The sequence below is a fragment of the Salmo salar genome, chromosome ssa26 (genome assembly GCF_905237065.1).
Source record: "Salmo salar chromosome ssa26, Ssal_v3.1, whole genome shotgun sequence".
NCBI lineage: Eukaryota > Metazoa > Chordata > Actinopteri > Salmoniformes > Salmonidae > Salmo > Salmo salar.
Genome location: NC_059467.1, coordinates 54098203 through 54122737, shown reverse-complemented (window position 1 = coordinate 54122737; position 24535 = coordinate 54098203). Strand labels below are relative to the sequence as shown.

The 24535-nt window shown below is 50.2% G+C and overlaps 2 protein-coding genes across 2 annotated transcripts; one reads left to right on the top strand and one right to left on the bottom strand.

Annotated features, from left to right (window-relative positions):
* The first annotated feature begins 504 nt into the window (after positions 1 to 504).
* LOC106588067 (RNA-binding protein NOB1) lies at positions 505 to 6473 on the top strand. Its single transcript, XM_014176734.2, has 9 exons — positions 505 to 653; positions 1249 to 1381; positions 1576 to 1709; positions 3495 to 3566; positions 3958 to 4107; positions 4843 to 5097; positions 5476 to 5573; positions 5732 to 5876; positions 5953 to 6473. Exons 1-9 carry the CDS (start codon positions 585 to 587, stop codon positions 6214 to 6216), a joined length of 1320 nt encoding a protein of 439 aa, XP_014032209.1. The 5' UTR covers positions 505 to 584; the 3' UTR covers positions 6217 to 6473.
* A 1-nt stretch (position 6474) lies between these two features.
* On the bottom strand, positions 6475 to 24519 carry LOC106588066 (conserved oligomeric Golgi complex subunit 8). The gene is made up of 7 exons (XM_045709079.1): positions 23981 to 24519; positions 13354 to 13561; positions 9115 to 9366; positions 8931 to 9000; positions 8171 to 8682; positions 7408 to 7576; positions 6475 to 7216 (listed from the first exon to the last, which is right to left on the bottom strand). The coding sequence occupies exons 1-7, from the start codon at positions 24307 to 24309 to the stop codon at positions 6726 to 6728; spliced, it is 2031 nt and encodes a 676-aa protein (XP_045565035.1). The 5' UTR covers positions 24310 to 24519; the 3' UTR covers positions 6475 to 6725.
* Positions 24520 to 24535: the final 16 nt, after the last annotated feature.

The window sequence follows — 24535 nt, the reverse complement described above, 5'->3', positions numbered from 1 at the left end:
CAGTACATATACACACAGTACCAGTACCAGTACATATACACACAGTACCAGTCCAAAGCTTGGACACACCTACTCATTCAAGGGTGTTTCTCTATTTTCTACATTTGTAGAATAATATTGAAGACATCAAAACTACGAAAGAACACATATGGAATGATGTAGTAACCAACAAAAGTATTAAATAAATAAAAATCGATTTTATATTTTAAATTCTTCAAAGTAGCCACCCTTTGCCTTGATGACAGCTTTGCACACTCCTGGTATTCTCTCAACCAGCTTCAAATCAAATCAAATTGTATTAGTCACGTGCACCGAATACAACAGTGAGATGCTTACTTCCAAGCCCTTAACCAACAATGCAGTTTTAAGAAATTACCAACAACAAAAAAAGTAAGAGATAAGAATAACAAATAATGTTTTATTTGATGATGGCGAGCCGCCATCTTCCTCTTACGGCGACAACAAACGTCAAACAACAACAAGACGTCACACGACGTCCCGTTCCATCAAATCACGGACAGCGCGAGAACTCCTCCGTTGTCTTGTGATTGGTCGGTGACGCTGCGGGAAGGTAGCTATCCAAGATGGCTGCTACCATGGTGGAACATGTTGTCGTAGACGCAGGAGGATTTTTGAAGAAAGCAGCTCTTCAGGTGAGGGTTTAAACCCGTGTTACACATCAGTAGTGATGTTCCCCTCCAGGATCAGAAGTATTTCATGTGAATAACTTTTTATTACAAGCTGCGTGTTTGATGTGAGGTCTGGATAACTACTTAACGTGGTTCATCCTGTTTAAATGGCCACATCAACATCATGTACCTGCCTATATTATCATTTATACATTGATATATATATTCTTACCGATTTCATATATATATATATATATAGGGGATAGAGTATATATATATAAGAATATCTATTTCCTACAAAATAATGATTGGTTAAGACCACCCAGACGGTTAGGTCATGGCCAGTTGATCGTGGTTGGAGATAGGCGAACATGCAGTTGTAGCTAGTTAATAAAGAGTTATGTTAAGAAATATCCTGTAGTTCTGCGTTTTATTATTTTGTACAAAGCGTACAAAACAAGACATAAAGCAATGTATAAATGATAATATAGGCAGCTACATGATGTTGATGTGGTCATTTAAACAGGATGAACCACGTTAAGTAGTTATCCAGACCCTGACATCAAACACTCAGCTTGTAATACAAAATAAAATAACAAAATACATTTTTATTTTGTAGGAAATCGGTAAGAATATCTACACCCTGAAGGATGTAGTAGAGGAAATTAGAGACAAGGCAACCCGGAGAAGTCTGTCAGTCCTACCATATCAACTGAACTTCAGAGAGCCGTACCCAGAGGACATCAGATTAGGTAGCTAACGGTTTTTTTTTTTTAATTACACTTTTTTGATCCATTTCTGTTTGTTTGATTTGTTGTAGTGGATATTTTGTTTTTGTTTGTAGAACACTGCCTCTCCAACATCACTTCTATAGTTGTTGATGGTAATAAACATATTTTCCAGTATTGTGATGCTGGTACTGAGTGTTGTGGTGGTCTGTGTTGAGTGACTGAGTTCTCCAAGAAGACTGGAGACTACCCCAGCCTGTCTGCCACAGACATCAAGGTGTTGGCTCTGACATACCAGTTGGAGAGAGAAAACGTTGGGACTGACCACCTGAAGAAAGAACCTGAGGTCAAGGTAAGACGGTGAACAATGAGATGTGACCCCAAATGGAACCCTATTTCCCTTTCTGCACTACATAGGGAATAGGGCTCTGGTCTAAAGTAGTGCACTATATAGGGAATAGGGCTCTGGTCTAAAGTAGTGCACTATATAGGGAATAGGGTGCAATAGGGCTCTGGTCTAAAGTAGTGCACTATATAGGGAATAGGGCTCTGGTCTAAAGTAGTGCACTATATAGGGAATAGGGCTCTGGTCTAAAGTAGTGCACTATATAGGGAATAGGGCTCTGGTCTAAAGTAGTGCACTATATAGGGAATAGGGTGCAATAGGGCTCTGGTCTAAAGTAGTGCACTATATAGGGGATAGGGCTCTGGTCTAAAGTAGTGCACTATATAGGGAATAGGGTGCCATAGGGCTCTGGTCTAAAGTAGTGCACTATATAGGGAATAGGGTGCTATAGGGCTCTGGTCTAAAGTAGTGCACTATATAGGGAATAGGGTGCCATAGGGCTCTGGTCTAAAGTAGTGCACTATATAGGGAATAGGGTGCTATAGGGCTCTGGTCTAAAGTAGTGCACTATATAGGGAATAGGCTGCCATGTGGGACACAACCAGTGTAAGGGACTAGTTAACCCACAGAACCCTGAGTAGGTCTGGCAGCCTGGCTACCAGGACTATTTACATTACCCCCCCCAAAGGCTGTTCTGTCTTTTTACTGTTGTTTTATTTCTTTACTTACCTATTCTTCACCAAATACCTTTATTGCACTATTGGTTAGAGCTTGTAAGTAAGCATTTCACTGTGAGGTCTACTACACCTGTTGTATTCAGCATTTCACTGTGAGGTCTACTACACCTGTTGTATTCAGCATTTCACTGTGAGGTCTACTACACCTGTTGTATTCAGCATTTCACTGTGAGGTCTACTACACCTGTTGTATTCAGCATTTCACTGTGAGGTCTACTACACCTGTTGTATTCAGCATTTCACTGTGAGGTCTACTACACCTGTTGTATTCAGCATTTCACTGTGAGGTCTACTACACCTGTTGTATTCAGCATTTCACTGTGAGGTCTACTACACCTGTTGTATTCAGCATTTCACTGTGAGGTCTACTACACCTGTTGTATTCAGCATTTCACTGTGAGGTCTACTACACCTGTTGTATTCAGCATTTCACTGTGAGGTCTACTACACCTGTTGTATTCAGCATTTCACTGTGAGGTCCTACACCTGTTGTATTCAGCATTTCACTGTGAGGTCCACCTACACCTGTTGTATTCAGCATTTCACTGTGAGGTCTACTACACCTGTTGTATTCAGCATTTCACTGTGAGGTCTACTACACCTGTTGTATTCAGCATTTCACTGTGAGGTCTACTACACCTGTTGTATTCAGCATTTCACTGTGAGGTCTACTACACCTGTTGTATTCAGCATTTCACTGTGAGGTCTACTACACCTGTTGTATTCAGCATTTCACTGTGAGGTCTACTACACCTGTTTGTATTCAGCATTTCACTGTGAGGTCTACTACACCTGTTGTATTCAGCATTTCAGTATTCGGCGCACGTGACCGACGACACAGCTCTTAGCTCCCTCTGTAGATGCCTACTGGACAACTTTTATTTGTATTACATTTCAAATCTTTTTAATGAATGTTTATCTTATTCAACACTTTGTTCTAGCTTGCTATTTGTGTAGGTAGCTCTCAAGTAAACACATCAATGTTAAACTTTGATTTGATGTAAGTGTTTTCAGTGGGTCCACATCACAGCATTGACATGTCGTCTGTCCTCAGGTCCAGGTATGCAGTACGAGGAGACATCCAGAGGCTCCCGTTGGCGTGGCAGGGTTCCACTTTCCCTCAAAGGTACAGTCCAAACAAATGACATGAAATCCACTCTGTTGTTAACCGTAATAGTACTGATCCGTAGTATCCATGTTGAGATGTGAGACCTGAGTAAATGAACAACCTACAAAAGGGGTAAACCTCTAGAATAACCATGTGAATGAGGGGAAACCATGTGGGATGATCGTTAGTACAAATCAACCACTTGTCTGTTAACATCTAGAATAATAGTTAAGTCTCTCTCTCTCTCTCTGTGTCTCTCTCTCTGTCTCTCTCTCTCTCTGTCTCTCTCTCTCTCTGTCTCTCTCTCTCTCTCTCTGTGTCTCTCTCTCTCTCTCTGTGTCTCTCTCTCTCTCTGTGTCTCTCTCTCTCTGTGTCTCTCTCTCTGTGTCTCTCTCTCTCCGTGGTCCAGAGACCGGCTGATGGGCTGTTCAGTGGCAGACAGACGCCAGCAGCACAGACACAGCACAGCTATAACCCTCCAGAGATCGGAGAGTACAACAGCTTCCAGTTCTGGAGGAATCCTCTGCCCTGCTTTGACACTGACCTGCTGGAACTAGTGGTGAGTAGAACACAGACTACCACTGATCTAGTGGTGAGTAGAACACAGACTACCACTGATCTAGTGGGGACTAGAACACAGACTACCCCTGACCTGCTGGGGAGTAGAACACAGACTACCCCTGACCTGCTGGGGACTAGAACACAGACTACCACTGGGGAGTAGAACACAGACTACCACTGACCTGCTGGGGAGTAGAACACAGACTACCACTGATCTAGTGGTGAGTAGAACACAGACTACCACTGATCTAGTGGGGACTAGAACACAGACTACCACTGATCTAGTGGGGAGTAGAACACAGACTACCCCTGACCTGCTGGGGACTAGAACAGACTACCTCTGACCTGCTGGGGAGTAGAACACAGACTACCTCTGACCTGCTGGGGAGTAGAACACAGACTACCACTGACCTGCTGGGGACTAGAACAGACTACCTCTGACCTGCTGGGGAGTAGAACACAGACTACCACTGATCTAGTGGGGAGTAGAACACAGACTACCACTGATCTAGCTGGGGAGTAGAACACAGACTACCACTGACCTGCTGGGGAGTAGAACACAGACTGACCTGCAGTTGTTGAGGGATTGAACCATGTGATGGAAACGTTCAAACATTTGGACAGATTGACACACCGTCGTCAAAGATGGATTCACAATGAATCACCTTTCTCTCTCTCTCTGAGTCAATGTCGGTGCTGATGAATCGATGTGGTTCTCGTTATTTACCTGCAGAACCTCTCGATATCGGACAGTGGAGCAGCAGACACCGTCCACACAGAACCTGAGACCGGGTCAGAGGAACACAAACACTCAAAGAATCATTCAGAGGAGCCCGGCAGTGGGTCGGAGGAGGAGGAAGATGAGGAGGAAGATGGCGGTGGTTGGATCACCCCTAGCAACATTAAACAGGTCCAGATGGAGACGGGGATCTGGGCGTCGCCCGCGGACGTTAAAGTGGCGTGTCTCACCACCGACTTCGCTATGCAGGTACTTGAGGCCCAAATGGACCCCTATTCCCTTGATAGTGCACTACTTCTAACCAGGGACCCATAGGTAGTGCGTAAGTAGTACACTATATAGGGAATTGGGTTGCCGTTTGGGACTTAACATTTTAAAGATTCGGGTTAAAATGAACTTGCATAGGTCGGCAAACTCATCTTTGTTTACATTTTTAGTCATTTATCAGACGCTCTTATCCAGAGCGACTTACAGTAGTGAATTCATGCATTTATTTTTAAATTTTTGTGTGTAAAACTGTCCCTGAGTGGTAATAGTTCATATATTTTTTTTTAAAGTAGATTAAATCCAGTTGAGACCCATTTTTAGGATTCACATTCAGAAGGTAAACTGGGTTTGTTCCAACAGAACGTCCTGATTCAGATCGGGCTCCACGTCCTCTCTGTGAACGGGATGCTCATCAAACAGGCCAGGAATTACATGCTACGATGCCACGCCTGTTTCAAGTGACTACCTCCTTTTTTTAGTAGTAAATAAAAAACACCTGTTGATGTGACGAGGACCCGTTCTTTTTTTAATTTTGTAATTAGACAACTTTTACTCAACCTTGGTCTTTGAGAAACTTAATTAAAACGGATAGTTTGACCTTTTCTATTTGTTGTAGGACCACTACCAACATGACTAAGGTTTTCTGTCAACACTGCGGCAACAAAACGCTGAAGAAGGTAGCAGTGACGGTCAGCGAGGACGGAAGTATTCAGATGCATTTCTCAAAGAACCCCAAAGTGCTCAACCCCAAAGGGAAGAGGGTAAGTGGATGAATATGGTACCAGACCCCACATCATACTGTGGTATGAAACTCATCTTGCTCTCTGTTCCCTGTAGTACTCCCTGCCCCTGCCACAAGGGGGAAAACACGCCAGCAACCCCCACCTGGTGGAGGACCAGCGTTTCCCCCAGCAGCGTGTGTCCCGTAAGGCCCGCCAAAAGACGGACGTCTTTAACCCAGACTTCCTGGCCGGGGGAAGCTCACCTTTCTCCGATCACGACATCTACAGCCGCTCTGCCAACCTGCACATCACAGACGGAGCAGGTGGAGGCGGGCGGAGGAGGGCCAACCCAAACGCTGCCCGCAAAAAGAAATGTTGAAGAATCGGAAACCGTCTTCCACTAAAGAGAAACTGAACTGTGAAAATAGCTGGATTTAATACTAATGTTTTGTATAAAATTACAATTATTATTTTTTTTTTTAAAAGGTAAACTTAATGAATTCCATGTTCAAATAATGTTTTATATAGCAACTACCAAGTTTGTAAAAGCCTCGAGGTATTTGCACTTTCTAGGCTTGTGTTTGTAACCTGCTCTGACACATTTGATGCCCCCTAATTAAAACACAGTTCAAGACACTTCTGTTTTGGGATATATTTTAATAACGACGATCCATCTTACAGCCGAAATAAACTATTTTAATAATATTACATAGTTCAGTTACCACATTGTCAAACCCAGATTAGATGGCACTATATAAAAGCTTAAAGCATTGGAAACATTCCTGAAAGGGTAAATTGTTAAATTAACTTGTCAAAATGCACAGTAACTGAGATTCAAACCATTAAATCAAGGTTATTGTTAGTCTACCGTGCCAACATTCCTGAGGGTTAACTCTCTGCTACTTCCGGGTTTACCTCAGGCTCTGGGACTGGATTATGTTCTGGGCTGGTCAGAACAGGCTTTGGGGGATTCAATATGGCCTCCAACTCAGGGTCTTCCTGTACTTCACGGTGGCTGTCAGCCCTTGGTCTCTCTGGGTCGTCCAATACAGGGTTAGGGTCATTCAAAATGGCTTCCAGTTCAGGGTCAGAAGTCAGACCTGTCTCGGACACAAACTCAGTAGATATGGTGGATGAGACCATGGGATCATCCTCTATAGGTTCCGGGCTTGTTATTGGTTCAGGAAGTCCCAGGTTGTCAACAGGAAGTGTCGGTTGAGGATCAGCTGTGGTGAGACCGTCCAGTTCAACACCGAGGTCTTCTATCATCGGTGTCACCGTCTCCCTCTTGGGAAGAACAAACCCCAGAGGATCCAGGACTACACTCACATCAATACAACCCAGACTGCTGTACTTGTGGACTTGAGTCGGAGGGACACCTGGAGGAGAAAAAAACATGTTTCACATACATTATTATTATTATTATTATAATAGAAGGTTGTTACTGTGGATGTTCTCGGGAAAGATCGGTTCATCTTCTAGTCTTTTACCAATGGCGGGTAGATCATGTGAATTCCAACTGATGTACCTGTTGAAATGAAGAGGTGACGAGGCGTGACAGAGTATTTACCCAGTATGACAGAGAGCTGTGCTGGTGGGAACAGGACATGTAGACAGCGGTTGAGGAAAGGCACCATGTCCTCGGCGAAGGAACAGCAGAATTGGACAAACAGCTCCTTCTCTCGGTCGCTGAAGGCCGTCTCTTCAGCCCGGTGGAACGCCACGATCAACTTGGTGACCTGGTGAGGAGAGAGATGAAATCATGAGATCTAACCTAAAGTTTCAACGATAGTCTGAGTCTGAGGGAGGGGCGACCTGGGGGAGAGTCTGAGGGAGGGGGGACCTGGGGGAGAGTCTGAGGGAGGGGGGACCTGGGGGAGAGTCTGAGGGAGGGGGGACCTGGGGGAGAGTCTGAGGGAGGGGGGACCTGGGGGAGAGTCTGAGGGAGGGGGACCTGATCCTATCAGGGTAACTTCTACCACGGTCAGAGACAGTGGCTTGCAGGAAACAGATGTGTTCATCACATACATACTGTACATCCATAAACCCTGAATACATAACATTTCAACTGTACTAGATAACCATGTCCCAAAGACAGTGATCTTGGGTGAATTTAAGATTAGGATTTGGGGAGAGTAAAATGAGTCTTGATCTGTCTAAACATCCCATCTACCGCGTCTAGAGAGACCGTCCCATCTACCGCGTCTAGAGAGACCGTCCCATCTACCGCGTCTAGAGAGAACATGGGACAGCCTAGACATGTCAATATCGTAACTTTAGCAGCAGACGTAGCGTAGCATTAGCATTAGCAGTGACAGAGAGGCGTTCTTTACCTTTACCAGGGCGTCCTCCAGGTACTTGGTCACCTGCTGGGCCAGACCGAGGGGACAACAGAGCCTGAGGTCGTTGAAGGCCGTCAGGATGTTGTTGAGGAAGCAGGCCAGAGGGGGGAAATCCAGCAGAGCCATAGGGGGCTGGAGGGTCCCTGGCTGGGTACTGGGGGGCTGGAGGGTCCCTGGCATGGAGCCCCCACCCAGCATAGAGGGGAGAGAGATCAGAGTATACAGGTTCATGTCCTCCTGGAACCTCTCTATGGCTTCCTCTACAGCTTTACGGAAGGTATCGGCCGCCACACGCTGAAACATCGGAGACAGCTGGCCGCGGAAGTCTGCCCCGACGCGGCTGAAGGACAGGCCGAAGTACATGCACTGTCCCAGCAGGGAATCCAGACGGCCGCCCACCCCCCTCTGGAGGTCTCGGTCCAGAGTCTCCAGGAACTCGGATACCTGCTGCACCACCCAGCCGTGGAAGATGGCCCCTTCGTTCACCACTTGGTCCTGACCACCTTTCAACACAGACACTACCGTATGTCACAAGGCTGCCCAGACATTGACCTGCCATTTCAGTTGGACTATTGACCTGTACTCTATCGTACCCACAGTACTGACTGGCTTTTCCAGAACATATGTACTGTATATTTGTAATACATCTTTAGATAATTCTTGTTGTGTTTATAATCTTCAATATTAAATGAAAAATTACAAAATCGTATCAAATAATTTCAGCCTTAAATGAAATAAAGCGTTGTGTCACCGGGAGACAGCAGGGGGTCCTCGTCAGAGAAGATGGCTCTGTACTGGGTGATGATGTCAAACAGATGTACCTGGAACAGAGGAAGGAAATATCAGAGAATAAAAGGGGGAGGGGCATCAGTCCTGTTTCCTCAGTACTTCATTCAACCATTCCACTGCTAGATAGCTGAAGCTGGGCTACACACGCGACAGGCCTCGATGGTCTTGGTGATGTGGCAGTAAGGGTCATCATCGGGGACCGTGGACAGGATGGAACGGAGCCAGCTGCCCCGCGCCTGCAGGAACTTGACCCGTAGCTCCGCCTCCGTGAACACGTCCATCCTGCGCAGGTAGCCAATCACACGCAGGCACACAGGAAGTTGGGAGTTGCTACGTAGCTGCTGCAACAGCTGGTTCAGCATGAGCTGAGCTGACTGACGCACCTCGTGGACGATTCCCTGAAGAAGGACACACAGGACAACTTTAATACCGTTACAGTAGAGGTCAGGGGGTCACACTGAACCGACAACTTTAATACCGTTACAGTAGAGGTCAGGGGGTCACACTGAGCCGTCAACTTTAATACCGTTACAGTAGAGGTCAGGGGGTCACACTGAACCGTCAACTTTAATACCGTTACAGTAGAGGTCAGGGGGTCACACTGAACCGTCAACTTTAATACCGTTACAGTAGAGGTCAGGGGGTCACACTGAACCGTCAACTTTAATACCGTTACAGTAGAGGTCAGGGGTCACACTGAACCGTCAACTTTAATACCGTTACAGTAGAGGTCAGGGGGTCACACTGAACCGTCAACTTTAATACCGTTACAGTAGAGGTCAGGGGGTCACACTGAACCGTCAACTTTAATACCGTTACAGTAGAGGTCAGGGGGTCACACTGAACCGTCAACTTTAATACCGTTACAGTAGAGGTCAGGGGGTCACACTGAACCGTCAACTTTAATACCGTTACAGTAGAGGTCAGGGGGTCACACTGAGCCGTCAACTTTAATACCGTTACAGTAGAGGTCAGGGGGTCACACTGAGCCGTCAACTTTAATACCGTTACAGTAGAGGTCAGGGGGTCACACTGAACCGTCAACTTTAATACCGTTACAGTAGAGGTCAGGGGGTCACACTGAGCCGTCAACTTTAATACCGTTACAGTAGAGGTCAGGGGGTCACACTGAACCGTCAACTTTAATACCGTTACAGTAGAGGTCAGGGGGTCACTCTGAGCCGTCAACTTTAATACCGTTACAGTAGAGGTCAGGGGGTCACACTGAGCCGTCAACTTTAATACCGTTACAGTAGAGGTCAGGGGGTCACACTGAGCCGTCAACTTTAATACCGTTACAGTAGAGGTCAGGGGGTCACACTGAACCGTCAACTTTAATACCGTTACAGTAGAGGTCAGGGGGTCACACTGAACCGTCAACTTTAATACCGTTACAGTAGAGGTCAGGGGGTCACACTGAACCGTCAACTTTAATACCGTTACAGTAGAGGTCAGGGGGTCACACTGAACCGTCAACTTTAATACCGTTACAGTAGAGGTCAGGGGTCACACTGAACCGTCAACTTTAATACCGTTACAGTAGAGGTCAGGGGGTCACACTGAACCGTCAACTTTAATACCGTTACAGTAGAGGTCAGGGGGTCACACTGAACCGTCAACTTTAATACCGTTACAGTAGAGGTCAGGGGGTCACACTGAACCGTCAACTTTAATACCGTTACAGTAGAGGTCAGGGGGTCACACTGAGCCGTCAACTTTAATACCGTTACAGTAGAGGTCAGGGGGTCACACTGAACCGTCAACTTTAATACCGTTACAGTAGAGGTCAGGGGGTCACACTGAACCGTCAACTTTAATACCGTTACAGTAGAGGTCAGGGGGTCACACTGAGCCGTCAACTTTAATACCGTTACAGTAGAGGTCAGGGGGTCACACTGAGCCGTCAACTTTAATACCGTTACAGTAGAGGTCAGGGGGTCACTCTGAGCCGTCAACTTTAATACCGTTACAGTAGAGGTCAGGGGGTCACACTGAACCGTCAACTTTAATACCGTTACAGTAGAGGTCAGGGGGTCACTCTGAACCGTCAACTTTAATACCGTTACAGTAGAGGTCAGGGGGTCACACTGAGCCGTCAACTTTAATACCGTTACAGTAGAGGTCAGGGGGTCACACTGAACCGTCAACTTTAATACCGTTACAGTAGAGGTCAGGGGGTCACACTGAACCGTCAACTTTAATACCGTTACAGTAGAGGTCAGGGGGTCACACTGAACCGTCAACTTTAATACCGTTACAGTAGAGGTCAGGGGGTCACTCTGAACCGTCAACTTTAATACCGTTACAGTAGAGGTCAGGGGGTCACACTGAGCCGTCAACTTTAATACCGTTACAGTAGAGGTCAGGGGGTCACACTGAGCCGTCAACTTTAATACCGTTACAGTAGAGGTCAGGGGGTCACACTGAGCCGTCAACTTTAATACCGTTACAGTAGAGGTCAGGGGGTCACACTGAGCCGTCAACTTTAATACCGTTACAGTAGAGGTCAGGGGGTCACACTGAGCCGTCAACTTTAATACCGTTACAGTAGAGGTCAGGGGGTCACACTGAGCCGTCAACTTTAATACCGTTACAGTAGAGGTCAGGGGGTCACACTGAGCCGTCAACTTTAATACCGTTACAGTAGAGGTCAGGGGGTCACACTGAGCCGTCAACTTTAATACCGTTACAGTAGAGGTCAGGGGGTCACACTGAGCCGTCAACTTTAATACCGTTACAGTAGAGGTCAGGGGGTCACACTGAGCCGTCAACTTTAATACCGTTACAGTAGAGGTCAGGGGGTCACACTGAACCGACAACTTTAATACCGTTACAGTAGAGGTCAGGGGGTCACACTGAACCGTCAACTTTAATACCGTTACAGTAGAGGTCAGGGGGTCACTCTGAGCCGTCAACTTTAATACCGTTACAGTAGAGGTCAGGGGGTCACTCTGAACCGTCAACTTTAATACCGTTACAGTAGAGGTCAGGGGGTCACACTGAACCGTCAACTTTAATACCGTTACAGTAGAGGTCAGGGGGTCACACTGAGCCGTCAACTTTAATACCGTTACAGTAGAGGTCAGGGGGTCACACTGAACCGTCAACTTTAATACCGTTACAGTAGAGGTCAGGGGTCACACTGAACCGTCAACTTTAATACCGTTACAGTAGAGGTCAGGGGGTCACACTGAACCGTCAACTTTAATACCGTTACAGTAGAGGTCAGGGGTCACACTGAACCGTCAACTTTAATACCGTTACAGTAGAGGTCAGGGAGTCACACTGAGCCGTCAACTTTAATACCGTTACAGTAGAGGTCAGGGGGTCACTCTGAACCGTCAACTTTAATACCGTTACAGTAGAGGTCAGGGGGTCACACTGAGCCGACAACTTTAATACCGTTACAGTAGAGGTCAGGGGGTCACACTGAGCCGTCAACTTTAATACCGTTACAGTAGAGGTCAGGGGGTCACACTGAACCGTCAACTTTAATACCGTTACAGTAGAGGTCAGGGGGTCACACTGAACCGTCAACTTTAATACCGTTACAGTAGAGGTCAGGGGTCACACTGAGCCGTCAACTTTAATACCGTTACAGTAGAGGTCAGGGGGTCACACTGAACCGTCAACTTTAATACCGTTACAGTAGAGGTCAGGGGGTCACACTGAACCGTCAACTTTAATACCGTTACAGTAGAGGTCAGGGGGTCACACTGAACCGTCAACTTTAATACCGTTACAGTAGAGGTCAGGGTATCACACTTTGTTACAGTATTAAGACAAGCGGTATTTCTAGATCTACCACATAGCTTGTCAGACTGTGTTTAGACAAAACTAATATAATAATAAGGAAGCGGTACGACCTGTAACTCCTAGCTGCGGTAAACAGGAAGCGGTACGACCTGTAACTCCTAGCTGCGGTAAACAGGAAGCGGTACGACCTGTAACTCCTAGCTGCGGTAAACAGGAAGCGGTACGACCTGTAACACCTAGCTGCGGTAAACAGGAAGCGGTACGACCTGTAACTCCTAGCTGCGGTAAACAGGAAGCGGTACGACCTGTAACTCCTAGCTGCGGTAAACAGGAAGCGGTACGACCTGTAACTCCTACCTGCGGTAAACAGGAAGCGGTACGACCTGTAACTCCTACCCTACGGTAAACAGGAAGTGGTACGACCTGTAACTCCTAGCTGCGGTAAACAGGAAGCGGTACGACCTGTAACTCCTACCCTACGGTAAACAGGAAGCGGTACGACCTGTAACACCTACCCTACGGTAAACAGGAAGCGGTGCGACCTGTAACTCCTACCCTACGGTAAACAGGAAGAGGTACGACCTGTAACTCCTACGGTAAACAGGAAGTGGTAGTTGGATCATTAATACCTGGATGACAGGTAGAGACGAGTGCTTCTTCTCCAGTCTCTTGACGTAGGCTGCCAGTTCCAGAGCCTCCTCGTAGTAGCCATTCCGGACGCAGGTGTCCATCAGCTGAGGTATCTCTAAGATCTCCAGGATCTCTGTGTGGCGGTTCAGAGTCAGGCTGTTCATCCGCCGGCTCGCCCCGATGTCCTCAGCCTCCTTCACAAAACCCCTAAAAGGAGAGGACAGACATTATTATCATTATCCCGACAGGTTCAGAGTCATGTCAACAGGTCATAATAAAAGGGTATTATAACAGGTCATAATAAAGGGTATTATAACAGGTCATAATAAAGGGTATTATAAGAGTAACATTCGACGAGATCTAGTGTTTGTTCCAGATAGACATGAGCCCGGTACCAGTCTGTTTGTTCCAGATAGACATGAGCCCGGTACCAGTCTGTTTGTTCCAGATAGACATGAGCCCGGTACCAGTCTGTTTGTGTGTTTGTTTGTTCTCAGGCTAGAGTTGGCATGAAAGCACAAAACAGACTGGCACTCAGGCTAGAGTTGGCATGACAGCACAAACAGACTGGCACTCAGGCTAGAGTTGGCATGAAAGCACAAACAGACTGGCACTCAGGCTAGAGTTGGCATGACAGCACAAACAGACTGGCACTCAGGCTAGAGTTGGCATGACAGCACAAACAGACTGGCACTCAGGCTAGAGTTGGCATGACAGCACAAACAGACTGGAACTCAGGCTAGAGTTGGCATGACAGCACAAACAGACTGGCACTCAGGCTAGAGTTGGCATGACAGCACAAACAGACTGGCACTCAGGCTAGAGTTGGCATGACAGCACAAACAGACTGGCACTCAGGCTAGAGTTGGCATGATAGCACAAACAGACTGGCACTCAGGCTAGAGTTGGCATGACAGCACAAACAGACTGGAACTCAGGCTAGAGTTGGCATGATAGCACAAACAGACTGGCACTCAGGCTAGAGTTGGCATGACAGCACAAACAGACTGGCACTCAGGCTAGAGTTGGCATGATAGCACAAACAGACTGGAACTCAGGCTAGAGTTGGCATGATAGCACAAACAGACTGGAACTCAGGCTAGAGTTGGCATGACAGCACAAACAGACTGGAACTCAGGCTAGAGTTGGCATGATAGCACAAACAGACTGGAACTCAGGCTAGAGTTGGCATGACAGCACAAACAGACTGGCACTCAGGCTAGAGTTGGCATGATAGCACAAACAGACTGGAACTCAGGCTAGAGTTGGCATGACAGCACAAACAGACTGGAACTCAGGCTAGAGTTGGCATGATAGCACAAACAGACTGGCACTCAGGCTAGAGTTGGCATGATAGCACAAACAGACTGGCACTCAGGCTAGAGTTGGCATGACAGCACAAACAGACTGGAACTCAGGCTAGAGTTGGCATGACAGCACAAACAGACTGGAACTCAGGCTAGAGTTGGCATGACAGCACAAACAGACTGGCACTCAGGCTAGAGTTGGCATGACAGCACAAACAGACTGGAACTCAGGCTAGAGTTGGCATGATAGCACAAACAGACTGGAACTCAGGCTAGAGTTGGCAGGGTTTCTGTTAGCAGGCAATAACCAGTTTTTCGTCTATAAAAAAAACTAAATGAGATAAATAAAACTGTTGCCAAAATGACTGAGAGAAAAAATCCCATTGCAAATAATGATGTTTATTGATTGATGGAAATACCAGTCAATGTAAGAATACATTTGACCGTCATGCTTATTGGTCTATAGGTTAATATGTCTTCCCTGTGGCTCAGTTGGTAGAGCATTGTGTTTGCAACGCCAGGGTTGTGGGTTCAATTCCCATAGTACAAAACAAACAACAACAAAAAATGTATGAAATGTATGCATTCACTACTGTAAGTCGCTCTGGATAAGAGCGTCTGCTAAATGACTAAAATGTAAATATGCAGAAGTCATCATGCATCTTATCCAACAACCATCACAGCACACAGAGCCTATTCTGAGCAGGATTTCTCCTGCTGCTCCTCAGCTGGTTGCTGCTGGAATAAAACATGAACTAAATGTAATCGCGTGTTAAAAACATGTTTGGTGCACGATAAAACATTTAAATAAATATTTTGGTTTAAGATTAAAAAGAGCTACTATTTTTTTTTATTTCTGAACTGGTAATTGAAGCGCGCCTCCCATCCACCATTCAAATGCAGGTAACAGGCGATCAGCACCTCTCCACCCCTTTACAAGGTGAGCTGGAAGCAGTATGCTCACATTGAAAACATAGGGTGAGTATTGGTAAAGTGGGACACTTTCTGAAATGTATTTTTCCCAGTACACTTTACAGAATCATTCTATTGTCATGACCCCCAACATGATACCATTCTAAATAGTTTAATAACTTTATTATACAAAAGAAAAAACAGACAGACAAACACAGGATGGATGATTTACTCAAACAGAAATTGTCCTGAGACCACATGTTTTTATTGGATACTGGCAAAGTGGGACACCTTGATTGGCAAAGTGGGACACCTTGATTGGCAAAGTGGGACACCTTGATTGGCAAAGTGGGACACCTTGATTGGCAAAGTGGGACACCTTGATTGGCAAAGTGGGACACCTTGATTGGCAAAGTGGGACACCTTGATTGGCAAAGTGGGACACCTTGATTGGCAAAGTGGGACACTTAACTCTCTACTGTAAAGAAGGACAATTTATACAAACGGGTGGATCTAATTGTAAATTCTGATTGGTTAAACCCGCATTCCAGGCTGTCTATTCCATAAATTACCATCGGCTAAATCTATAACGTAACATGCCTATTTACTCTGTTTGCACAATCCACTGTCATCAGCTCAGCCAGACAATTTATAAACTGGATTTATTACAAATAAACTATCAATAGGTAAATAGGTTAAACAACATTTGGTACAGCTGGTTTTCAGTGTTTCCAGCTTCAGTTTGAAGTGATTGTGTTGTTGTGTTGTTGTCTAGCTCCTCTGAACAACAGTGTCCTGAAGAATCAGCACATTTTCTATACCAGGTGGAATCACACCTCGTTAGATCATTATTATGGAGAACAGATTAAACAAATGCAGCTACTTTCTGACCGCTAGTTGGCCGTTCTGACCGCAAGTTGACCGCTAGTTGGCCGTTCTGACCGCTAGTTGGCCGTTCTGACCGCAAGTTGACCGCTAGTTGGCCGTTCTGGCCGCTAGTTGGCCGTTCTGACCGCTAGTTGGCCGCTCTGACCGCTAGTTGGCCGCTCTGACCGCTAGTTGGCCGCTCTGACCGCTAGTTGGCCGCTAGTTGGCCGTTCGACCGTTCTGACCGCTAGTTGGCCGCTCTGACCGCTAGTTGGCCGTTCTGACCGCTAGTTGGCCGTTCTGACCGCTAGTTGGCCGTTCTGACCGCTAGTTGGCCGTTCTGACCGCTAGTTGGCCGCTAGTTGGCCGCTCTGACCGCTAGTTGGCCGCTAGTTGGCCGCTCTGACCGCTAGTTGGCCGTTCTGACCGCTAGTTGGCCGTTCTGACCGCTAGTTGGCCGTTCTGACCGCTAGTTGGCCGTTCTGACCGCTAGTTGGCCGTTCTGGCCGCTCTGACCGCTAGTTGGCCGCTCTGACCGCTCTGACCGCTAGTTGGCCGTTCTGGCCGCTAGTTGGCGTTCTGACCGCTAGTTGGCCGTTCTGACCGCTAGTTGGCCGCTAGTTGGCCGCTAGTTGGCCGTTCTGACCGCTAATTGGCCGCTCTGACCGCTAATTGGCCGTTCTGACCGCTCTGACCGCTAATTGGCCGCTCTGACCGCTAGTTGGCCGTTCTGGCCGCTCTGACCGCTAGTTGGCCGCTCTGACCGCTAGTTGGCCGTTCTGACCGCTAGTTGGCCGTTCTGACCGCTAGTTGGCCGCTAGTTGGCCGCTAGTTGGCCGTTTCTGACCGCTAGTTGGCCGTTCTGACCGCTAGTTGGCCGTTCTGACCGCTAGTTGGCCGCTAGTTGGCCGTTCTGACCGCTAGTTGGCCTGTGCGTTCTGACCGCTAGTTGGCCGTTCTGACCGCTAGTTGGCCGCTAGTTGGCCGCTCTGACCGCTAGTTGGCCGCTCTGACCGCTGAGTTGGCCGTTCTGACCGCTAGTTGGCCGTTCTGACCGCTAGTTGGCCGTTCTGACCGCTAGTTGGCAGTGGCCGTTCTGGCCGCTAGTTGGCCGCTCTGACCGCTAGTTGGCCGCTCTGACCGCTAGTTGGCCGCTAGTTGGCCGTTCTGACCGTTCTGACCGCTAGTTGGCCGCTAGTTGGCCGTTCTGACCGCTAGTTGGCCGTTCTGACCGCTAGTTGGCCGCTAGTTGGCCGCTAGTTGGCCGTTCTGACCGCTAGTTGGCCGCTAGTTGGCCGCTCTGACCGCTAGTTGGCCGCTCTGACCGCTAGTTGGCCGCTCTGACCGCTAGTTGGCCGCTCTGACCGCTAGTTGGCTGCTAGTTGGCCGTTCTGACCGCTAGTTGGCCGTTCTGGCCGCTAGTTGGCCGCTAGTTGGCCGCTAGTTGGCCGTTCTGACCGCTCTGGCCGCTAATTGGCCGCTCTGACCGCTAATTGGCCGCTCTGACCGCTAATTGGCCGCTCTGACCGCTTAATTGGCGCTCTGACCGCTAGTTGGCCGTTCTGACCGCTTAGTTGGCCGTTCTGACCGCTAGTTGGCCGCTAGTTGGCCATTCTGACCGCTAGTTGGCCGTTCTGACCGCTAGTTGGCCGTTCTGACCGCTAGTTGGCCGCTCTGACCGCTAGTTGGCCGTTCTGACCGCTAGTTGGCCGTTCTGACCGCTAGTTGGCCGTTCTGACCGCTAGTTGGCCGCTAGTTGGCCGTTCTGACCGCTAGTTGGCCGTTCTGACCGCTAGTTGGCCGCTAGTTGGCCGCTCTGACCGCTAGTTGGCCGCTCTGACCGCTAGTTGGCCGCTCTGACCGCTAGTTGGCTGCTAGTTGGCCGTTCTGACCGCTAGTTGGCCGCTCTGACCGCTAGTTGGCCGCTCTGACCGCTAGTTGGCCGCTCTGACCGCTAGTTGGCCGTTCTGACCGCTAGTTGGCCGTTCTGACCGCTAGTTGGCCGCTACTTGGCCGCTAGTTGGCCGTTCTGACCGCTCTGACCGCTAATTGGCCGCTCTGACCGCTAGTTGGCAGTTCTGACCGCTAGTTGGCCGCTCTGACCGCTAGTTGGCCGTTCTGGCCGCTAGTTGGCCGTTCTGACCGCTAGTTGGCCGTTCTGACCGCTAGTTGGCCGTTCTGACCGCTAGTTGGCCGTTCTGACCGCTAGTTGGCCGCTAGTTGGCCGCTCTGACCGCTAATTGGCCGCTCTGACCGCTAATTGGCCGTTCTGACCGCTAGTTGGCCGTTCTGACCGCTTAATTGGCCGTTCTGACCGCTAATTGGCCGCTAGTTGACCGCTAGTTGGCCGTTCTGACCGCTAGTTGGCCGCTAGTTGGCCGTTCTGGCCGCTAGTTGGCCGTTCTGGCCGCTTAGTTGGCCGCTCTGACCGCTAGTTGGCCGCTCTGACCGCTAGTTGGCCGCTCTGACCGCTAATTGGCCGCTCTGACCGCTAGTTTAGTTGGCCGTTCTGGCCGCTAGTTGGCCGCTAGTTGGCCGTTCTGACCGCTAGTTGGCCGCTGGTTGGCCGCTCTGACCGCTAGTTGGCCGCTCTGACCGCTAGTTGGCCGCTCTGACCGCTAGTTGGCCGCTAGTTGGCCGTTCTGACCGCTTAGTTGGCCGTTCTGACCGCTAGTTGGCCGCTAGTTGGCCGTTCTGACCGCTAGTTGGCCGTTCTGACCGCAAGTTGACCGCTAGTTGGCCGTTCTGGCCGCTAGTTGGCCGTTCTGACCGCTAGTTGGCCGCTCTGACCGCTAGTTGGCCGCTCTGACCGCTAGTTGGCCGCTCTGACCGCTAGTTGGCCGCTAGTTGGCCGTTCCGACCGTTCTGACCGCTAGTTGGCCGCTCTGACCGCTAGTTGGCCGTTCTGACCGCTAGTTGGCCGTTCTGACCGCTAGTTGGCCGTTCTGACCGCTAGTTGGCCGTTCTGACCGCTAGTTGGCCGCTAGTTGGCCGCTCTGACCGCTAGTTGGCCGCTAGTTGGCCGCTCTGACCGCTAGTTGGCCGTTCTGACCGCTAGTTGGCCGTTCTGACCGCTAGTTGGCCGTTCTGACCGCTAGTTGGCAACTACTTGGCCGCTAGTTGGCCGTTCTGGCCGCTCTGACCGCTAATTGGCCGCTCTGACCGCTCTGACCGCTAGTTGGCCGTTCTGGCCGCTAGTTGGCGTTCTGACCGCTAGTTGGCCGTTCTGACCGCTGAGTTGGCCGCTAGTTGGCCGCTAGTTGGCCGTTCTGACCGCTAGTTGGCCGCTCTGACCGCTAGTTGGCGTTCTGCCGCTCTGACCGCTAGTTGGCCGCTCTGACCGCTAGTTGGCGTTCTGGCGCTCTGACCGCTAGTTGGCCGCTCTGACCGCTTAGTTGGCCGTTCTGACCGCTAGTTGGCCGTTCTGACCGCTTAGTTGGCCGCTAGTTGGCCGCTAGTTGGCCGTTCTGACCGCTAGTTGGCCGTTCTGACCGCTAGTTGGCCGTTCTGACCGCTAGTTGGCCGCTAGTTGGCCGTTCTCACCGCTAGTTGGCCGCTAGTTGGCCGTTCTGACCGCTAGTTGGCCGTTCTGACCGCTAGTTGGCCGCTAGTTGGCCGCTCTGACCGCTAGTTGGCCGCTCTGACCGCTAGTTGGCCGTTCTGACCGCTAGTTGGCCGTTCTGACCGCTTAGTTGGCCGTTCTGACCGCTAGTTGGCAGTGGCCGTTCTGGCCGCTAGTTGGCCGCTCTGACCGCTAGTTGGCCGCTCTGACCGCTAGTTGGCCGCTAGTTGGCCGTTCTGACCGCTAGTTGGCCGCTAGTTGGCCGTTCTGACCGCTAGTTGGCCGTTCTGACCGCTAGTTGGCCGCTAGTTGGCCGCTAGTTGGCCGTTCTGACCGCTAGTTGGCCGCTAGTTGGCCGCTCTGACCGCTAGTTGGCCGCTCTGACCGCTAGTTGGCCGCTCTGACCGCTAGTTGGCCGCTCTGACCGCTAGTTGGCTGCTAGTTGGCCGTTCTGACCGCTAGTTGGCCGTTCTGGCCGCTAGTTGGCCGCTAGTTGGCCGCTAGTTGGCCGTTCTGACCGCTCTGGCCGCTAATTGGCCGCTCTGACCGCTAATTGGCCGCTCTGACCGCTAATTGGCCGCTCTGACCGCTAATTGGCCGCTCTGACCGCTAGTTGGCCGTTCTGACCGCTAGTTGGCCGTTCTGACCGCTAGTTGGCCGCTAGTTGGCCATTCTGACCGCTAGTTGGCCGTTCTGACCGCTAGTTGGCCGTTCTGACCGCTAGTTGGCCGCTCTGACCGCTGAGTTGGCCGTTCTGACCGCTAGTTGGCCGTTCTGACCGCTAGTTGGCCGTTCTGACCGCTAGTTGGCCGCTAGTTGGCCGTTCTGACCGCTAGTTGGCCGTTCTGACCGCTAGTTGGCCGCTAGTTGGCGCTCTGACCGCTAGTTGGCCGCTCTGACCGCTAGTTGGCCGCTCTGACCGCTAGTTGGCTGCTAGTTGGCCGTTCTGACCGCTAGTTGGCCGCTCTGACCGCTAGTTGGCCGCTCTGACCGCTAGTTGGCCGCTCTGACCGCTAGTTGGCCGTTCTGACCGCTTAGTTGGCCGTTCTGACCGCTAGTTGGCCACTACTTGGCCGCTAGTTGGCCGTTCTGACCGCTCTGGCCGCTAGTTGGCGCTCTGACCGCTGAGTTGGCAGTTCTGACCGCTAGTTGGCCGCTCTGACCGCTAGTTGGCCGTTCTGGCCGCTAGTTGGCCGTTCTGACCGCTAGTTGGCCGTTCTGACCGCTAGTTGGCCGTTCTGACCGCTAGTTGGCCGTTCTGACCGCTAGTTGGCCGCTAGTTGGCCGCTCTGACCGCTAATTGGCCGCTCTGACCGCTAATTGGCCGTTCTGACCGCTAGTTGGCCGTTCTGACCGCTAATTGGCCGTTCTGACCGCTAATTGGCCGCTAGTTGACCGCTAGTTGGCCGTTCTGACCGCTAGTTGGCCGCTAGTTGGCCGTTCTGGCCGCTAGTTGGCCGTTCTGGCCGCTAGTTGGCCGCTCTGACCGCTAGTTGGCCGCTCTGACCGCTAGTTGGCCGCTCTGACCGCTAATTGGCCGCTCTGACCGCTAGTTTAGTTGGCCGTTCTGGCCGCTAGTTGGCCGCTAGTTGGCCGTTCTGACCGCTAGTTGGCCGCTAGTTGGCCGCTCTGACCGCTAGTTGGCCGCTCTGACCGCTAGTTGGCCGCTCTGACCGCTAGTTGGCCGCTGGTTGGCCGTTCTGACCGCTAGTTGGCCGTTCTGACCGCTAGTTGGCCGCTAGTTGGCCGTTCTGACCGCTAGTTGGTCGCTGGTTGGCCGCTCTGACGGCTAGTTGGCCGCTCTGACGGCTAGTTGGCCGCTCTGACCGCTAGTTGGCCGCTCTGACCGCTAGTTGGCCGCTCTGACCGCTAGTTGGCCGCTCTGACCGCTAGTTGGCCGTTCTGAGTGCTCTGACCGCTAATTGGCCGCTCTGACCGCTAATTGGCCGTTCTGACCGCTAATTGGCCGTTCTGACCGCTAATTGGCCGTTCTGACCGCTAGTTGGCCGTTCTGACCGCTAGTTGGCCGCTAGTTGGCCGTTCTGGCCGCTAGTTGGCCGTTCTGGCCGCTAGTTGGCCGCTCTGACCGCTAGTTGGCCGCTCTGACCGCTAGTTGGCCGCTCTGACCGCTAGTTTAGTTGGCCGTTCTGGCCGCTAGTTGGCCGCTAGTTGGCCGTTCTGACCGCTAGTTGGCCGCTAGTTGGCCGCTCTGACCGCTAGTTGGCCGCTCTGACCGCTAGTTGGCCGCTCTGACCGCTAGTTGGCCGCTCTGACCGCTAGTTGGCCGCTAGTTGGCCGTTCTGACCGCTAGTTGGCCGTTCTGACCGCTAGTTGGCCGCTAGTTGGCCGTTCTGACCGCTAGTTGGCCGCTAGTTGGCCGCTCTGACGGCTAGTTGGCCGCTCTGACGGCTAGTTGGCCGCTCTGACCGCTAGTTGGCCGCTCTGACCGCTAGTTGGCCGCTCTGACCGCTAGTTGGCCGCTCTGACCGCTAGTTGGCCGCTAGTTGGCCGTTCTGGCCGCTAGTTGGTAGTGGCCGTTCTGACCGCTAGTTGGCCGCTCTGACCGCTAGTTGGCCGCTCTGACCGCTAGTTGGCCGCTAGTTGGCCGTTCTGACCGCTAGTTGGCCGTTCTGACCGCTAGTTGGCCGCTAGTTGGCCGTTCTGACCGCTAGTTGGCCGCTCTGACCGCTAGTTGGCCGCTCTGACGGCTAGTTGGCCGCTCTGACCGCTAGTTGGCCGCTCTGACCGCTAGTTGGCCGCTCTGACCGCTAGTTGGCCGCTCTGACCGCTAGTTGGCCGTTCTGACCGCTAGTTGGCTGCTAGTTGGCCGTTCTGGCCGCTAGTTGGTAGTGGCCGTTCTGACCGCTAGTTGGCCGCTCTGACCGCTAGTTGGCCGCTCGTTGGCCGCTAGTTGGCCGTTCTGACCGTTCTGACCGCTAGTTGGCCGCTCTGACCGCTAATTGGCCGTTCTGACCGCTAGTTGGCCGTTCTGACCGCTAGTTGGCCGTTCTGACCGCTAGTTGGCCGCTAGTTGGCCGCTAGTTGGCCGTTCTGACCGCTAGTTGGCCGCTAGTTGGCCGTTCTGACCGCTAGTTGGCCGCTAGTTGGCCGTTCTGACCGCTAGTTGGCCGCTAGTTGGCCGTTCTGACCGCTAGTTGACCGCTAGTTGGCCGCTCTGACCGCTAGTTGGCCGCGCTGATGGAATGAACGACCAGCCAGCTGGGTAACAACCCTAGATGTGTCGGGACTATATATTGTGGAAGGATGAAATAGTATAAATAAATTCAGCAAAATACAGTTTTCTGAAAATATGATTTGAATATGTTGGTAACACGTTATATAGAAGTGATAATGCCCACGAAACCGGTGTTTGGAGGATATGTTGGTACGGTTTGCCGGTGTTGTGCTGAAAATCTCCCCCCTTCTCGTTCTTCATTGCTGCGTCTTGCTAGTTGAGATTTCTGCTCTTCACTCTGTCAGTTTAGTCTACATTTCACTGGTTTTAGTAGCAGAAAGCATTTTTGTCTGCAGTTTTCGGTTTGGCTATGTGGTGTTCTGGCTTGTATGACGCCCTGGGCGAACCGCACCCGGTGCCCCCGGTAAGATCCGTATCTAAACCCGCAACTGATTTTCTATTAGATTTAGTAAATCTCGTTGCCAAAATGCGTCATGTCTCCCATGTCTTATTCATTAGTATTTTTAAAGTGTAAGGATAATAATTCAGCCTTAGTTGTTCTGAAATGTTCATTGCCAACATTTGACTCCCTCCTATGTTTAATAGAGGAAATGATTCATTTAGGTTGTCTATCCTGACGTGAATTTTGTACTATATTAAGTATTTGACTCTGGCCACAAAATGAAGGAAATTAGAAGGGAGGGAGAGATTATCGGGACAACACCGGTTTCACGGGCATTATCACGGTAATAACATGACATGTCAAAACGACAGAGAATAACTGTCTTAACTTCACCACTAACCTGCATTTTTCACCGAAACTGGGCAACTTGTCGAGGAGTTTGGAAACGCTGCTTTCCACACGGCCAAAGTCTCGGTAAATGTCCTCGGTGCAGTCCGCGGTGCGGATGAACGTCTTGTAGTTGGAGAAGGCGAGCTCCCGGGTCTGCTGCAGTATCTGCGCCCTCTCCTCCGCCAAGCGCTCCGGTTCACGGTTTAATTTCTCCACGCCAAACGAACTGAGCTCTGACAGGTAGGCTGCGAAGTCCGGGTTGTCTCTCCAGTTGTCTGGAAAAGTGTCTTTAAATATGGAAGCCAGAATACTCTCATCTTCCACGTCCACAGCGGTCATGTTGGAAGCTTCAATAGTTGATCTGACTTTTATTCTGACCGAATCCGGTTTCAGCCTTTACACGGGACGAAAACACGTCGTTAAAATACAATGTACGCGTCTAAGGTCTTTTAAATGGCAATTTCATTCGCAATTTAGCTATAAAATAAAATAAAAAATCTAGTCGCTCGGAAACGCAAGAGCGCAACATCAACAGGCGCATGATTTTGACGTCACTATTACATCC

Bases quoted from the DNA above. Each gene is read 5' to 3' on its own strand.
- LOC106588067 (XM_014176734.2), top strand. From the start codon at position 585: ATGGCTGCTACCATGGTGGAACATGTTGTCGTAGACGCAGGAGGATTT. The intron at 1,710-3,494 runs GTAAGACGGTGA...GTCTGTCCTCAG, and splicing joins AGAAAGAACCTGAGGTCAAG to GTCCAGGTATGCAGTACGAG. The intron at 3,567-3,957 runs GTACAGTCCAAA...TCCGTGGTCCAG, and splicing joins GGTTCCACTTTCCCTCAAAG to AGACCGGCTGATGGGCTGTT.
- LOC106588066 (XM_045709079.1), bottom strand. From the start codon at position 24,309: ATGACCGCTGTGGACGTGGAAGATGAGAGTATTCTGGCTTCCATATTT. The intron at 13,562-23,980 runs GTTAGTGGTGAA...CTCTCCTTTTAG, and splicing joins AGTTTCGGTGAAAAATGCAG to GGGTTTTGTGAAGGAGGCTG. The intron at 7,577-8,170 runs GTAAAGAACGCC...TCTCCTCACCAG, and splicing joins TGGAGGACGCCCTGGTAAAG to GTCACCAAGTTGATCGTGGC.